Genomic DNA, 15,788 nt, shown 5'->3' on the forward strand with positions numbered 1-15,788 from the left:
CTAATTCTTCCATTCCACTTCCATTATTTTCTCTCTTAAAAGAGTTTTTGTGTTAAAATGCAAATATTCCTTTTAGGCATCACTCTTTAAAATATCTGCTAACATTCTAATGACTAGTACACACTTTAACTGGGGAAATTAGTGTGTGGGGGGGGGAGAACACTGAATTTGCTAGGAGGCCAGATATGGCAGAGAAAATAATGTGAACTGAACAAAAAAGGGCCAGAGAGCAAGAACATGAGTCTTGGCACCTAGCTAGGAAGCCTACAAAAGAAGGTGGTACCAAGAGACAATAAAGAGACATGAAAAGGTGACCAAAGTTTAACATTCACAATTTTGCCTGGGGCAGCCCCTATAAGAAATGTGCCCCAGGCTGACAGCCATAGCATAAATAAATACAAATCTAATTTTGTGCTTTAGTTAAGAGTGATAATCAATGGACCAGGCTCAGTGTATTGAGAGCCAGGCCTAGAGGTCCTGGGTTCAAGTCTGACCTCACAACTGTGACCTGTGTAAGTCACTTAACACACACACCCCTCCCCCACTGCCCTAGCCCTTATTGCTTTTCTGCCTTGGAACCAGGGTTAAAAAGAAAATCAGTGGACCACTTCTACATTCCCATTGATATCCATGCAATGTCCCAACATGATTCACGTGGAAGACTAGGCCTAGATGGGTTGTATTTCTTATCATGGGAGAAAATATCCAAATCAATGAAGTTATGGGTCCTCAGACTATAAAAAATATCAAAGCATAACTTCCATATTATCTGATTTTCATATAGAATTAAATTTGGCTATAAACGTTTTGAAGCAATCAATTGAAAGAAAACATGCTAGATTAAAAATAGCCTAGACATTGCAATCATCGAAGAAAAGCTAGAATGAATCAGTCAAAGAATCCTGAAGGGAACTTAAAGGGACTAAAAAAGCATTATGAGACTTTGGCAAAATTAATTTAAATATAAATAGTTCATAACAGAGCTTGTATCACCCCTGGCTTAAACCTGGACCTTAGGATGACTTCTTATTGGAGGAGAAAATGGCCATGTTGTGGAGAGCCTTATTCAGGCTTTAGGACTTGAGAAAGGATATAGCATCTGTCCAGGGAGAAGTCACCAGAAGGAGAGAGACTGGGAAGAAGCTGATATTGAGGAAGAGCCGGCTGGAGCCCAGAAAAATGGCCCTTTTTGCAATGTGCCACAAGGGGGAGTTTCCCTTGGACCAGATGGAGGCTTTCTCATTTACTCCCAGTAGGAAAAGGAATCCATTCCATGTATTGTCTAATAGGGTCTAATCTTGTGACTTCTCTCATTTCTGTTTGCTCTAGTTCAAATGAGTGGCTTTATTTGCTAGTCAATACTTATGCTAGTCTTTAAGTAGTGAATGTTGGTGAGGAGAGTCAGATCCTTGGCTGAAGCTAGAAATGTTCTTCGCGGTTAGTGGTGGGCCATCTAGCTGGAAAAGGGGTCTGAGCCTAAAAACCATTTCCTGCAGGCTAGCCGCATTCAGCCTTGGGTCTCCTCTCTGAAGAGTCTCCTCTGCAGAGGGGTGGCTGAGATCGCAGAGATCTCTCTCACTCCTGCCTGTGAGCCAGATTCAGGCAGAGCCTTCATGCATGTCCTGCATTTGTATTGATGCTTAGTGTTGTTTCTAGTACTGGCTTCTGAATCTAGGGGCTATGGAGTTGTTTTCATTTCTTTCTTTGCTATTTCAACAGAACTGGTTTCTTTTCTAATTTTGTATATTTTATTTTATGCATTCTTTAAATGCACAAAATATCTTTAAACATTATTTTGAGAAAGAGTCCATAGGTTTTGCCAGATGTCAAACAAAAATGGCAACCAACCTCTGTTTTTTTTTAAAATTAATTAACTAATTAATTTTTTTAAACCCTTACCTTCCATCTCAGAATCAATACCGTGTATTGGCTCCAAGGCAGAAGAGTAATAAGGGCTAGGCAATGGGGGTCAAGTGTCTTGCCCAGGGTCACACATCTGGGAAGTGTCTGAGGCCAGATTTGAACCCAGGACTTCCTGTCTCTAGGCCTGGCTCTCAATCCACTGAACTACCCAGCTGCCCCCAACAACCTCTGTTTTAATCAAACATTTTAATTTTTTAAAAGTTTATGTTCGATCTTTCCTTGTTCATTATTTGACTAGCAACAAGTTATACTTGGAAAAAGAAGCAACCACAGCCTCTTTTTATGGATTTTCAGTTCTTGGCATTTGAATGCTAGAAGCCGTAGAAGTACCGCTTCCTGAGCTCCTTATACTTGATCTTAATGACATTTGCACTGGAAATACCTATCTAAAAGAAGACAAGTTGGTATAGTGGCAAGAGTGCTAGATTTGGGATCAGAGAACCTGCACTCAGCCCTGGAATAGATGCCCGATACCTTTGTGACCTTGGACAAGTCACTTTACCTCTCTGTGCCTCAGTTCCTTTATCTGTAAAATATGATCTTTTGAAAACAAACTCTAGGAATTGAATTATTCCTTTGATAGCTTTCCCCCTTTATACATTCTGAAGAAATGGAAGTTCTGAAAGAACATTGCTCTTTTCTTTAAAACTTTGCAGTTCCTTTCAAACCAGCTGTTTTTACAGCAGTGGGCCTATGCCAAGTTAGAAATCAGGAAAGGTCTAATTTCTACCACCACCTCTCCCAAAAAATTCTTGAACTCAAGAAAAAAAAAATTTTAAAATACCAAACTTTGTGCAATAGATGATTAAATCTTTGGGGTTTTTTTTCCCAGGGTTCATAGATGCAAATCCTGTCTTCACCTCGATATTTTTGGGTTCTTGGGGGGTTCTGTCACAGCTTCTGCACAGCTTTTTTACACACACATAGTAGGGGCTATAAATATGAAAAATAATAAAGGCTGGTATAAATATATATATTAGTAATTTAATTAAAGCCATGCTGATAGATAGTTATTAGACCACGCGCTTGTAAGCATTCAAAATTGCCGCCCTCGCCATTACTGTCTCCTGTCTCCTCTTGAGTCTGCTGGCCAAGAGAGAGAGCCTCCCTCCTAACCCAGGAGATTATAAACTCCTCTCTGCATTGACGTAGGCCTCCCCACCCCCAAAGAACCGGAAACGGAAACCCGTTGGACCACGGGAAATGTACTTTGATACATTTCCCATGTCCATAGAAATATATATACTTTTAGATGGCATTTTCCAAATTTCACTTTTACAGGGCACAAAGAAATAACTATTGAACCAGTTTGGGGCTTTATAACACTGTCCCAAATTTGTAAAAATGGCGGCATCTCATTTCACTGAAACAAATCAGACTTCTGTATTCCAACTGGCTGGGATTATTAAATGCCCAAACGGGCTCCTCTTTATGTACGGAGAATGGCAATAACAATGTCTTTCCTTTGGCATCCTGTTTTAACACCCCCCCTTGCCACACTTCTGAAAATGGACAATTGCTACAAATCAACAGTGGATTTATTATTTTGTTGATTGTCTACATTCACCAAAGTGATGGAAAAAGTGTTAATAATGGAGATTAAAAGTGTGTCCTGGATACATTTCTTTGGCTGAGGTAGGGGAAGCCTGGGGAAGAGCAGATTGCTAAGACATTTATGGCTCTTACCCATTAGGAGCCCTGCCAAATGGTAAAAACAAGGAACTTTGTTACACTGGTATGGTGGGGAGCTAGGTTAGTTTAAAACTTTCAAAAGAAAGTGTGTTTTTGGAGCCTTGCCCTCTCCCCCAAAAAGCCCAGCTAAGTTTTACTAAATCCTGCCCGTTCAACACACACTGTACTAAAATTAGCTCGGCCACCAAAGGATTGAGACGACCATCAAGGTGCCCCCGCCAGCTCTGTTTCATAAATGTTTACCCAGCACTTTTCTAAAAAGAAAGAAAGGGTCAGGTTGAGCGATATGATGAATAAATCTGAAAAAATTAGCTTGATATAATAACTTCATCAAATCAACAAAGAATCTCTTAAGCTTGTGGCAGGTGTTGTGAACAGAAGCCAGATAGGAAAAATGGTCTTTATTATCCAGAAACATATATTCAGTTTGAAGTGTGAGGGCCTAAATTTTGGGGGCAGGAGTTTGAACAAAAGCCACCGTGCTGTTTATTAAACGCAAAACACTTAGTTTGTTATTAGGAAATACGGATCAGAAATGAGGAGGAAAGTGAAAGTAATTTTATAATAGATTGTAACTACCCCAGATCCCTATTCTAACTAAAATTTTTCTAGAAAACCTTACATCTCTGTGCCTCAGAGGGCAGGATCTTCTGCTAGGCCAAAGCCCTCACCTACTCTCACTCCTCTCTAGAGGATAATATAACCCCTATCTATCTACCTTATCTAACCAAGTGAGGCTATTAAGGCCTTAGAACAAACTCTCAGAGAGAGCCAGAAATTGCTCTCCCCAGGGGACCCAGAGACCAAAAGCCCTCTCCAATGGCCTGCAACTTACAAGACACACTCAGCCACACCCTTCTAAAGGTCACCAGCTGCCAAAGGGCACAGCAGGGGGTCACTCGCTGAAAAATAGGATTGATTGCTCCTTTTCCTCTTACCTATAAAAAAGGAGAAATGAATAAAAACTCTCAGAACAGAGGAGAAAGGAAGCACTCCATCGGGAAGGGGACCCCTCGGGAAGCTTCCTTTCGATGAGGTTCCCGCGCTAAATGTATAAATGTATAAAATATAAAATGTTCTTTTATAAGTTCTAATGTAAGTGAAAGAGTCCGTGGCTCCAAGCCGGGGAGCAGAGGCAGAGTCACAGCCGCGGTTAGGAGAAGGTCCCGGAAGCAGGGGTAGGAGAATGCCGAGTAAGCACCCAAGATTGGCCATTCTAGGTGCCCAGCCGAAGCATTTGTAGTTAGATTTGTGATTGAGGGAAATCATTTTGGCAGCTGCGCAGAAGGAAGAGTGGAGAAGGGGGGAACCTGGCGGGACAGCGGTTAGCAGGCTATGGAAGATGTAGGCGGGAGTTGGGAGGACCTGAATATCCCAGGATCCTATTTCGAATTTGGGTAGAAAGGAAGAAGAATTGGCTTAAGCCGCTGCCACATTTGGGACTTGGGTATTTCCTTTTATAATCATAACAGCATTTCTAGAAGGGCGTTCAACACGCCCACGTGCATTATGGGTATCTCCTGGCCCCTGGAGGTAGCCACTCTTGTGTCCATTTTGCAGGGGCGGACTCCAGTCTTAGGCTGGGGATGCGCATCCCTGGAGGGAGGCATTCCTCCTGAGCCTTACCTGCTGCCCTGAGTGGAGGCCGTGTTCTGGCTCCCAAGCTCAGGCGCCCAAGTTCAGGCTCTGGATGGGCCCTGGTGGGTGGGCGTTGCGGAGCAAGGCAGAATGGGGGATAGGGAAGACAATAGTGGTTGGTCCCCAGGCAGTGTTAATAGGTAGCCCTGATTTATAAATGAAGGCCCTGAGTCTCAGAAAGGCTAAATCTCTCTTCTAAGCCACACAGCCCTTCCTGGAGTGGGGCTTGGCCTCCGGGGTTCTCATTTCTATGCTGGGTGCTGTCATACCTCCTGCCCAAGTCTCCTAGCATTCATTCCCTAGGGGAGAAATGAAGATCTTCACTAATAGGGATGGCTTCCTTTTAGGCCTTTCCCCGAATCTGGCACTAATCCTGTTCATATAGGCACTTAATAATGATAATAGTAATGAATCATAATCATAATGATTTTCTGATGATGTAAGATTTTCTAGATCGTTGGTGTCAAACTCCAGTAGAAAGGAGGCCACCACACTGTGCAAAAAGATCCCTGGGAGTGCATATTGACTTAGAAACCTATATGTTAACATTATCTAGGTTTTCATTGTATCTTTATTTGTTAAATAAATACTTCCCAGTTACATTTTAATCTGGTTTGGGCAGCACCTGCGAGTGCTGGGCCCAGCCTATGTGTTCAACACCTCTGTTCTAGATGACCAAAATGGACCAATTCAAGGTACTTTGACTTGGATTCAAATCCCCACTGTGATGTAAGCAAGTCGCTTTTCACTGCAGGATATGAGGAAACTTGGGTTAATGGTCTATTTTAAAGGCCTTTGTTTTCTCCTCTAGAAAGTGAAAAGGTTGGATGCACTTCCAGCTCTAGATCTAGGATCCTAAGTGCTGGTGCTATTTTTAAAAACAATTTTTGATGAAAATATTTCTAAAATACACACTTTTCTATATTAAGGGTAGAATACTGAACAGGAAGAGGCACCATAAATATATAGATCTGGTCTTGAAACCAGGATGACCCGGGTTCACATACATTGCATTGCTTAGATTCTTGCTCATCTTTGAAATGTATCATTTGTTTAAGCTTATATATACAAACTTATGTACAGAAATAGATTATTAAAAAGTCCAAGATGCTTCAAATTGCTGTAATATCTATCTGGAGTACTCACATGTAAGTCTATCAAACTGTTGAGTTTCTAAGGTGGAAACAAATGAAATGTGGTAGTCTTTTGTATGTTGTAATTTGTACCTGAGATTTTATTGAGTAAATTTGCATTTTCAGCTTAATAATAATAATAATAATAATTAGTATTTATTTAGTGACTACTATGTATCAGGCACTATGCTAAGTGCTCTTAAAGATATTTCATTTCATTTGATCCTTATAACAATTCTGCAAGATAGATGCAATTACCAGCTTCATTTTACAGTTGAGGAACTGAGACAGAAATTAAGGGATTTGCCCAGGGTCACACAACCAGTAAGTATCTGGGGTGGATTTGAACTCAGATCTTCATGATTCCAAGCCCAGAGTTCTATCAAATGTACCCCCTAGGTACCTCTAATTATTAGTCATGAGGACCCAGAAAGGAGAGGAGTATGCAGGAAAGAGGATCCAGGCAATGTGTCAAATTCTGTGGAGAGGTCAAGGATGAGGACTGTGAAAAAGCTACCACATTTGGAAATTAAGAACAAGAGTAATAAACTGTTTTTCTTTATTTTCCTCAAAAAACATTTCTTTGCATTATATGGTATTTCTTGTGAAATACATCTTCAGTCTTTAGCTTCCTACCCACCATCACAATGTTTAACTTTCTTTTAGGGTTGTGTGGCTCTGGTTGTCACCTAACCTCCAAATACTCTAATCCAGTGATGGGCAAACTTTTTAAAGAGGGGGCCAAAGAAAAGGAAATGCTCATCTGTCGGTCTGTTTCTAAGGCAACTCCTTCGAAGTTTCATTGTATTGTATCCTACTCATTGCATTCCTCAGATTAGGAAGAATGTCACAGGGCAGATAGAGCATTTCAAGGGGCTTCATATGGTCCCCAGACCGTAGTTTGCCCATCACTGCTCTAGTGTATTCCTATGTCTTAGAAAGCTCCACAAGGGAAACTAGGTAGCTTACTAGGATCAGAGAGATGATTAGGTAACTTTAATTTATACATAATTGAGATTGAATATACTCTGCTCTGAAGGTCACTTTATTACTCTACTTGGAGGTAAAGTTTTAGGCCTTGTGATAGTCTTTGTTCTTGACACTCAGAACTTTTTTCATGTCTGTATCCCAGTTAATTGAGGCTGACTGATCTCTAAAACACTAAGGTATATGATTTGGTGAATTTTTATGAATCACTAGGAAATATTTATCTTTTGTAACTTGTATGTTTTAAAAATTCTACAAAATTTTTTTGGTCAAAGCTGCTTTTGATTCAGTTTTTTGTTACAAGAAGGAGATAAGTTATTTGATTTGCCTGTGCTGACATGGAAATTTAATGTTACATTTAGAATCTAGGCTTTGATGTTTTAGTCTGTGGCATAATCACATTATTATTCCTAAAAATCTAAAACTGAACAAAGGAAGTATTCTGCATTTAAAAAGTAATATGAAAGGGTTTGCAAAACTATCATTATATGTCTGATTAGAAAAAAATTGTTTTCAGAAGAAAGTATTTTGGAGATTACAATTTTAGGACTTTATGGGATCATATATTTGCAGGAGGAGGCAGATTTCTGTCTTGCTTTACAGATCAGGAAACGGAGGTCCAGAAAGATTGGGTCAGTTATCCAAGGTCACACAGCAATTAAATGGCAGGAACAGAATTTGAACCTAGATCTCTGATTCCAAATCAAGTTGTCTTCCCAATGTAGCTGCACATCGCCTCTCCCAAAACAAAGATATAGACTCCTTTTGTAGTCTGGTGAAGCTGATGGATGTATACTCAGAAGTTTGGTTTTTTTTAATGTACAAAATAAAATACAAAGGATTACAAGGAAAACCAACTAATATTAAATTAACTAATTAATAAATTAACTAATTAATTATTTTAATAATCAAAAATAAAAGTTCACAGACTCCGGGTTTAAGTATTTTTGTCTCAGAATGATGGTTTGTATCAATTTGAAAATTTTAAAAATATAACTTAGAAGCACAAGAAAGTCATTTCATTTAAAGACTATTTAGACTTCAGAGCAATGATGATTAGTTTTATATTTGGCAAAGGGTGCCTATGTTTATTATCTCTTACTTAAAAAAAATGGTTCTAGTGACTGAGAAATTCCCATAAGAACTGGACTCTTGTCATATAATCACTTATGTGAAATTATAAACCTCTTAAATAGATTTCTGGGACTTTAAGAAATTCCTAATACTACAAAGTTCCTTTAGATTTATAATTTGACTTATTTTAAAGAAGTACAGCAGTGTGCTGCTTCTTAAATCACAGATGTGGCCCTTTTATTCTATCTTGGGAATTAGCACTGGCTGGGTAGAATAATAAATGATAATAATAATTAAAAAAAAAGATTTTGTTTATAAAGTACTTTATAATAAATATTATCTCATTTGAGCCTTAGGACAGCCCTGAAAGGTAGGTGCTATTATTATACAAATATTAAGATGAGGAAACTGAGGTAAATATTTCAAATGATATTCCTAGGATCACAGTTAATAAGTATCTGAGGCCAAATTTTAACTCTGCCAACTTAGCTGTAGAATTCCCCCTTTTTACTTGTCTTTTTTTTTTTTTTTTTTTTTTTGCAGAATTTTTGCCTTTTCCCCCGGTCCTATCTTTCCTTGAGCTGAGTCTCAGTGAACATACGAGTTCCTTATCCTGAGTTCAAGGAGATAAACTGGGGTTAAGAGATATACTTTTCTTCCCCCTTACTATAAAATGATTATTACATTTCAAATTCTGGTTTGTTTTATTAAACTAAAAGCTCCTATTATTACTTTTGGTTGAGGTTGGCTTGAATTGTCTCAATCATTTAAGAGTTTAAGACATTTAAGAGTATGTAATCTATATTTACTATTATTCCTAATTTCATCCTCAAATATTAAGGCAATTAATTGGATTTAAACAGCAAGCTATTTAGCTCCACAGTTCTATTTCTGCAGAATGTTAAAAGACTCAAAAAATGGGGTCTGTGGTTTTTTAGACCTGAAATCTTAAGTCAATTCAAACAAACATTTATTAAGCATTTACTATATACAAGGCACTGAGGATACAAAGACACAATCCCTATCCTCAAGGAGTTCACATTCTACAGGAAAGCAAGGTACAAAAACAATGTAAACAGATAAGCAAATACAATACAATTTGAGGAAGGAAAAACCATAAACATCCGGGAAGGGTCAGGTAATGTTTTGTAGAAGTGGTACCTGAGCTGAATCTTAGAGGAAGATATGGATTCTGAGAGGCCCAGATGAGAAAGAAAGTGCATTTCAAGCACAGAGGGCAGAGATCATAAATCATGGGTTCTAAAATTGGAAGAGAATTTGAGTTCCAACTGGTGTAATCTCCCTACTTTATAGATGAGGAAACTGAGGCTTAGAAAAGATTAATGATTTGCCAGGTTATGCAAACTGGACTTGAACCCTAAAGGGTCTACTGACTCTAGTCTTTCCCTTTTACCAGGGTTTGAATGTTATGTTGTCACATTGATTTTGTGGAATAGCTATTGGCCAACATGCCCCAGCCTGTCAAGTTGGGGAACAGCTCTTACAAAATGTTTTACTGGATTTTCAAGCTTGTGAAGTGATTAAATAACAACAAAGGCTAACAAGGTAGGTTGAAGTCAGATTATGGAGGCTCTTAGAAGTCAGATTAAGGAGTTTGCATTTTATTGTAGAGGTAATAGGAAGCCACAAAAAACTTCTGAGCAGAAGATTGTCACATCAGACTGTACCCTAGGAAGATCATTGCAAGACTCTGTGAAGGATTGCCTGGAGATGGGAAAGACTGCAATCAGGAAAACCAATTAGGTGGCCACTACAACACCACAGAGATTAAGAGAGTCTGAAGTAGGGTAGTGACCATATAAGTGGAAAGGTAGTGATTGGTGTGTCTGCCTAGTTGTCTATAAAAACTTCACATACTATTTCCAACATATTGATGAATCTCAAAATATAGTAATTACAATAGAGATATTTATTACTGGAATAATGTCTAAGGATTTCTTTGCCAAATTTTTATAAACTTCCTCCACAAGCCTAACCCATAATTATCAATTTGTGGTGTTGGGAAAAAAACCTCTATATTGTACGTGTCTGAACAAGGACAGATCTAAGCTATAATACTGTATTCAAGTAAGCCTTCCTAAGTATGAAAATTTTGAGATGTTTTCATCATCTACTAAGAATTTCTTAAATAATCCACAAGGGGATTGTGTATGTATGGCAAAAGGCTCCAAAGCTTTTTTCCCTTTCTCTAATATAATTGTTGCTTCCTTTCAGGAGTGACTGTGAGAGAATTCCTCTGTTATCATACCACTTTTAGCAAGGAAGCTAAATTTCAATTTCATCTGTGTTAAAAGGTTTAAATGGTAACAGAATTTTGCAAGGATAAATGAAACATGAAAACATACTGATTGTACTTACCTAAGAATTTTCCCATAATTCAGCACAGAAAATGCTATTTGTTATAAGCAAGCTCCTATTAGATGCCTACTCATACACAAATCATTGTTTCTTTTTTCAATAATTTGAAAGTCTTACTAGGCTTAGATTGGTTCATAAGCATTAATCAATGTGAGATTTGCATTACTGATTATTCTTAAAAGGTTATTACATCTTTGAAGTATATCATGATTTTTTAAAAGAAGTCATTTAAAAATGTGTGGTTCAAAACAAAGTTTTATTTTTACAAGTATAAGAAAAGATAAGGAGACTAATAATAATTCAAATGTAGAATAAATACTTTTCATGCTGTTTTCAAGTCCTTGATTTAACACTAACTGAAACAGTATAAAACTGCATTTGGTTTGGTTTTTCAGTTCCTTGGTAGCCTTGATGTTTGTAAATATCCAGAATACTTTCGATTTTTGCTTTTCAGCAAGCTATTGTGGAAAAGTCATAGTTAAGTTATTACTTAGTCTCTCCGAGCAAAAAATACATTATATCCAAGTTCTGTCATAGCCCCAACCAGTAAAGCCCATAAAGGAATAAAAACATATGACAGGTTCATGTTAGTAAACTGTTCCAGTTTAGCACAGAGTGCAAGGCAGAATGCCAATTTAAGTAACATGGCTATGAAGTACCAGACCTTTCTTTTCATATGCCGTGGTCCATTCCGATGGTTGTAACCAGATTTACATCGTCCAGCCATTTTTACAATCAGCATTACAAGGAGAATAGTATCAAATATCCAGACTGGTATGAATATAAGGAACCAGTTCCATGGTGCTTTCTCATCCAGTTTCAACACCAACATGATCAAGAACAGTAATGTAAAAAGCCAGGTGAGCAGTACTCTCTGAGCCAGGGACATTCTCATTTAAACCGTTTAGAAAGATGGCTGCAGACAGTTGAAAAAATCAAGTACACCCTAGAGGGGAGAAAAAAATAATTATTATTTACAATTTTTTCATTATGCAATGAGATACTATTAGTCTTCTACTGGAGATGTCTGGCTCACCTTATTCTATAAGGTCCAACTAAAACTCACCTATTCCTTTAAGATCTGGTTCCTCCTTCTAGTTTCCCTTTTTATTTGTTTCAACCACACCATTATATCCAATGTTATTTAAGCTCAAAATTGTGGAATCATTTCTGACACATTCTATCGCCTTCCAAACAGTCACTATGTTTTACTGATGTTTCCTTCAAGTAAAAAGCTATTTAACAACTTCTTTCTACAAAGAATATTTCTCTTATTCATCCAATCTCACTGCTAATGTTGAACCCAGAAAGTCATCACCTCATATATAAATTATTGCGATATCTTATTTACCTGGAATAAACTCTTACAATTTATTCTGTTCACTAATATCAGAGCTTCTTAAATTATTGTGGCCAATATGTTACCACCTGCTGAAGAGCCTATAATGGCTCCAAAGGGCCTGTAGTGTGTTGCAGTGGAAAGCATAGTAGATTTGTAGTTAAAAGGCTACAAAGAAATTTGGGTGCAGCCCAAATTCATCAATATCTATGTGATTGGTCAAGCCATTTAAACTTTCTAGGCCTCAGTTTCCTTAGAGGTCTATACTCATCCAGACCCAAATCTATGATCCTAAATCCAAACTTAAGTTGGCCTTCCACAATGGACCACCCATTCCATATACTGATTGACTATTCCTCTTTTCCCCAAATCTGAATCGTCCAGTCTTTTTCATTTCAGTTAACTGCCTGGATGATTCAGATTTGGGAAAGGGGGGAGTTGTTGACATATGAGGTTTTCAAAAAATCTTAGGGCAGTTGCTTGAAAATACACTAAGATTTTTGGCATAGTATAAATTAACACATGCATACATATACACATATATGCATATGTAGAAATCTCTCTGTCTTTCTCATTGGAATCAGTCAGAATAGGGATGCCACAGTAAAAAGGCTAAATTTGAAGGAAGCTAAGGACTTTAAGCAGCAGGTGTAAAGGGATTACATTTCCAGCATAGGCAACAGCCTATCCTATCCTATGGTATGAAAATAGGAAAGAATGTCACAAATGGGGAACAGTACCCAGGAGGATTTGGCTGCCAGGAAAATGAATGAAGAATAGTTCTGCAATAAGCTAGTCTTGTGCAGAGGGCAGGACTTTGTACTTTCTTCTAGAGGCAATGTGGAACCCTTGGAGTTTCCTAAACACAGAAGTAACATGGTCCAATTTGTACTTTAGTATATTAATTTGGTGGCTGTGTGGAGGATGGATTAGGGATTAGATATGCCAGTAGCAGTTTGGCAGTTTTTTGGAGGAAGGTAGACCAATAAGGAGACTTTTGAAGTAGTGTAGGCAGGGATAATGAGAGGCTAGCTTTGTGGTTGGATGTATTGACAGAAGGGGCTTGATGGAAGATATATTGACAAGGTAGAATCTATAAGGCTTAGCAACTGATTGGTGGTCATGGAGAGGGAAGATGACTTCAAAGTTGTAAATCTGGATGACTAGATGGCCTCTGTGTTATAAAGACTGCATGTCAGTCCTCATCTTTTATCAAACCAATCCTCCCTCTTGTCCAGAATGCTATCTTCCTTATTCTCAATCTATTTTGAAATCTACCTACCTTTAAGGCAAGAGTTCCAGACCATTTCTCTTCCATGCAGCTTTTCCTCACTATTTGAGCTCATTGAGTTCTGTCTCTTATAGCACTTACTCACTTTCAAATTTTATCCAAGCTATCAAAATGAATTCCACATGTGTTTTTGTTTCCAAAACAAGATTAATAATAGTAAATAATTTATAAATTAATTTTTGGTTAACAAAGTAGTACTCTCACAACAGTCTTTTAAGGTAAGTAGTACAAGTCTTGTTATACACGTTAAAAAAACTGAGTACTGGATCAGTTAAGCAGTACAACCTCATAGCAAGTAAATGATGGATACAAAACATAAAAAGAGAGCTTAATTCCTGGAACAAGGGGTTTTGAACTATACTATGCTGCTTCTTGGAAGTTTATAGCTGTGGACCTTAATACTTCTCTCGATATTTTTCCTAACATTTAAAATAGGTGTTCAAATAATAACTTGCTGATTTGAGTACTACAAATGAATGCACTTTTAAATTAAGTGCAAGTCTTGAATTTAGGCTGTGTATTTATATAATTTCCTATGATGTTAATCTGTGATCCTATGTATTACAAAATCTCAGATGGAAAGGTCCTCATAGATCAGCCAATACCTGAACAGAAATTATTTCAACAACACCCCAGACAAGTGGTCAGCTAGTTTATAATTAAAGACCTCTAGTGAGGAGGAAACCATTATCTTGTAAGGCAATTAATTCTATTCTGGATAGTGTTAAATTGGGGAGAATTTAAAAAAACAAAACACCCTAAAATATGCTTCTATGCAGTCTGTAGCTACTGCTTCTGGTTATAATCCTTAGGTTCAAGCACACTAAGTAGAGTCTGTTTTCCAAATAAAAATCCTTCAAAAATTTAAAAATAGCTATTATATTTTCTCTTCCCAATTTCTTTTCACAAAGATAAATGTTTCCAGTTTCTTCAATTTATTGCCACATGGCTTGGCTTCTAGGCTTCTCACCATTTCTGATTGCCCTCCTCTGTATAAGTAATCTAATTTTACAATGTCCTTTTAAAAACTTGACTGTCTAGAACTGAGTACGGTATTATTCAAGTAGTCTGGCCAGTATTTTGTATGAAAAATTTACTACTTGATGCAGTTAGATACTAATTGCTTTTAGATACTAATGATAATCATTTAAAGAACTCTGCAGACAGCTATATGGATAGAGCTCAGGCCCTGGAGGCAGGAAGACCTGAATTTGAATACTGCCTCTAATACTTATTGGCTATGTGACTCTGAGAAAGTCTCAACCTTTCTGACCTAAATTTCCTCATCTGTAAAATGAAGAAAGTAACTCCAATTTGGACTCTGAAGTAACTTCCAGCTCCACATTTATGATCCTATAGAGTCAAACAAATGATTCTCCTCAACAAACTGTATCTGTTTCAGAAATGTCTAACAATTTTGTATAAAAATATAAATGGACCTTTTCTTCCTTTGCTCTGGTTCTACACACATATATATGTACACAAAGACGCAAGAAAATAGGGGACATTCTCCCTCTTTTACCATTTTTTTCTCTTTCCTCCTTGAAAACAGATTGTCAATAGTTTTATGTTGAAAAAAAAAACAACAACAAAAAACCCATCAGATTGGAAGTCAGAAGACCTGAGCTCTCATTATGGCTTTTTTCAAATCTGCCATTTGACCCCCTCAACCTTCATTTCCTCATCTGCTAAATGAGGTTGTTCATATGTATGCCATTTATGGTCTCTTCAAACTTTAATATACTATACCTCTAAAAGATTTGATTTTAATTGCCTTGATTTTATAGCTAATGAAACTGACCTGACTATAAGGAGTAATGACTTTCCCAAAAGCACAGGACTAGTTTATAGCACCTGAATCCACATCTCATTCTACCATTGATACCATTTCACCAATAACTTAATCTGAATTTTTCCCCATCGATTGTTCTCAAATGTAGAGGGTGGCCTAGATTACCTTAAAGGTTACTTCTAGCTCAAAATCTTATGATGGCCAGTCATCTTTTATAGTAGCTAAGGAGTTAAGGTAAAAGGTAGGTCTTAGGAACAATCAGCTCAAGTTCCAAGGATACAGTTTGATAATTCATCTAGTGATTTCATGGTAGTTGTGAAAGTTCTCTTTTATTCATTCCCTAATCCTTGTTTAGTAGGTGAGGTGGTCACATTCTAATGACTGATGATCTGGGAAATGGGCCAGTCTAGAACAGAAGGATTTATAGCTACTGCAAAGAGATAAATGGCAATGAGAGTTAAATATCTTTCCAAGAAATGAACTAAATGCCTATGAAAGCGGGGGGGGGTGGGGGGGGGGAGAAGAAGAGATGCCTATCTT

At 37.6% G+C, this 15,788-nt stretch overlaps 1 protein-coding gene across 1 annotated transcript in view; it reads right to left on the bottom strand.

The window, feature by feature from the left end:
• Nucleotides 1-11,070: 11,070 nt before the first annotated feature.
• TMEM60 (transmembrane protein 60) overlaps nt 11,071-15,788 on the bottom strand; it is a 12,925-nt gene continuing 8,207 nt past the window's right edge. Inside the window, exon 2 of the mRNA XM_044678176.1 lies at nt 11,071-11,772. Within this exon, the coding sequence (XP_044534111.1) occupies nt 11,317-11,721 (405 nt within the window). The 5' untranslated portion in view covers nt 11,722-11,772 and the 3' untranslated portion in view covers nt 11,071-11,316. The remainder of the gene's footprint in view (nt 11,773-15,788) is intronic.

This window comes from Gracilinanus agilis, chromosome 5, assembly GCF_016433145.1.
Source record: "Gracilinanus agilis isolate LMUSP501 chromosome 5, AgileGrace, whole genome shotgun sequence".
In the NCBI taxonomy this organism is placed as follows: domain Eukaryota; kingdom Metazoa; phylum Chordata; class Mammalia; order Didelphimorphia; family Didelphidae; genus Gracilinanus; species Gracilinanus agilis.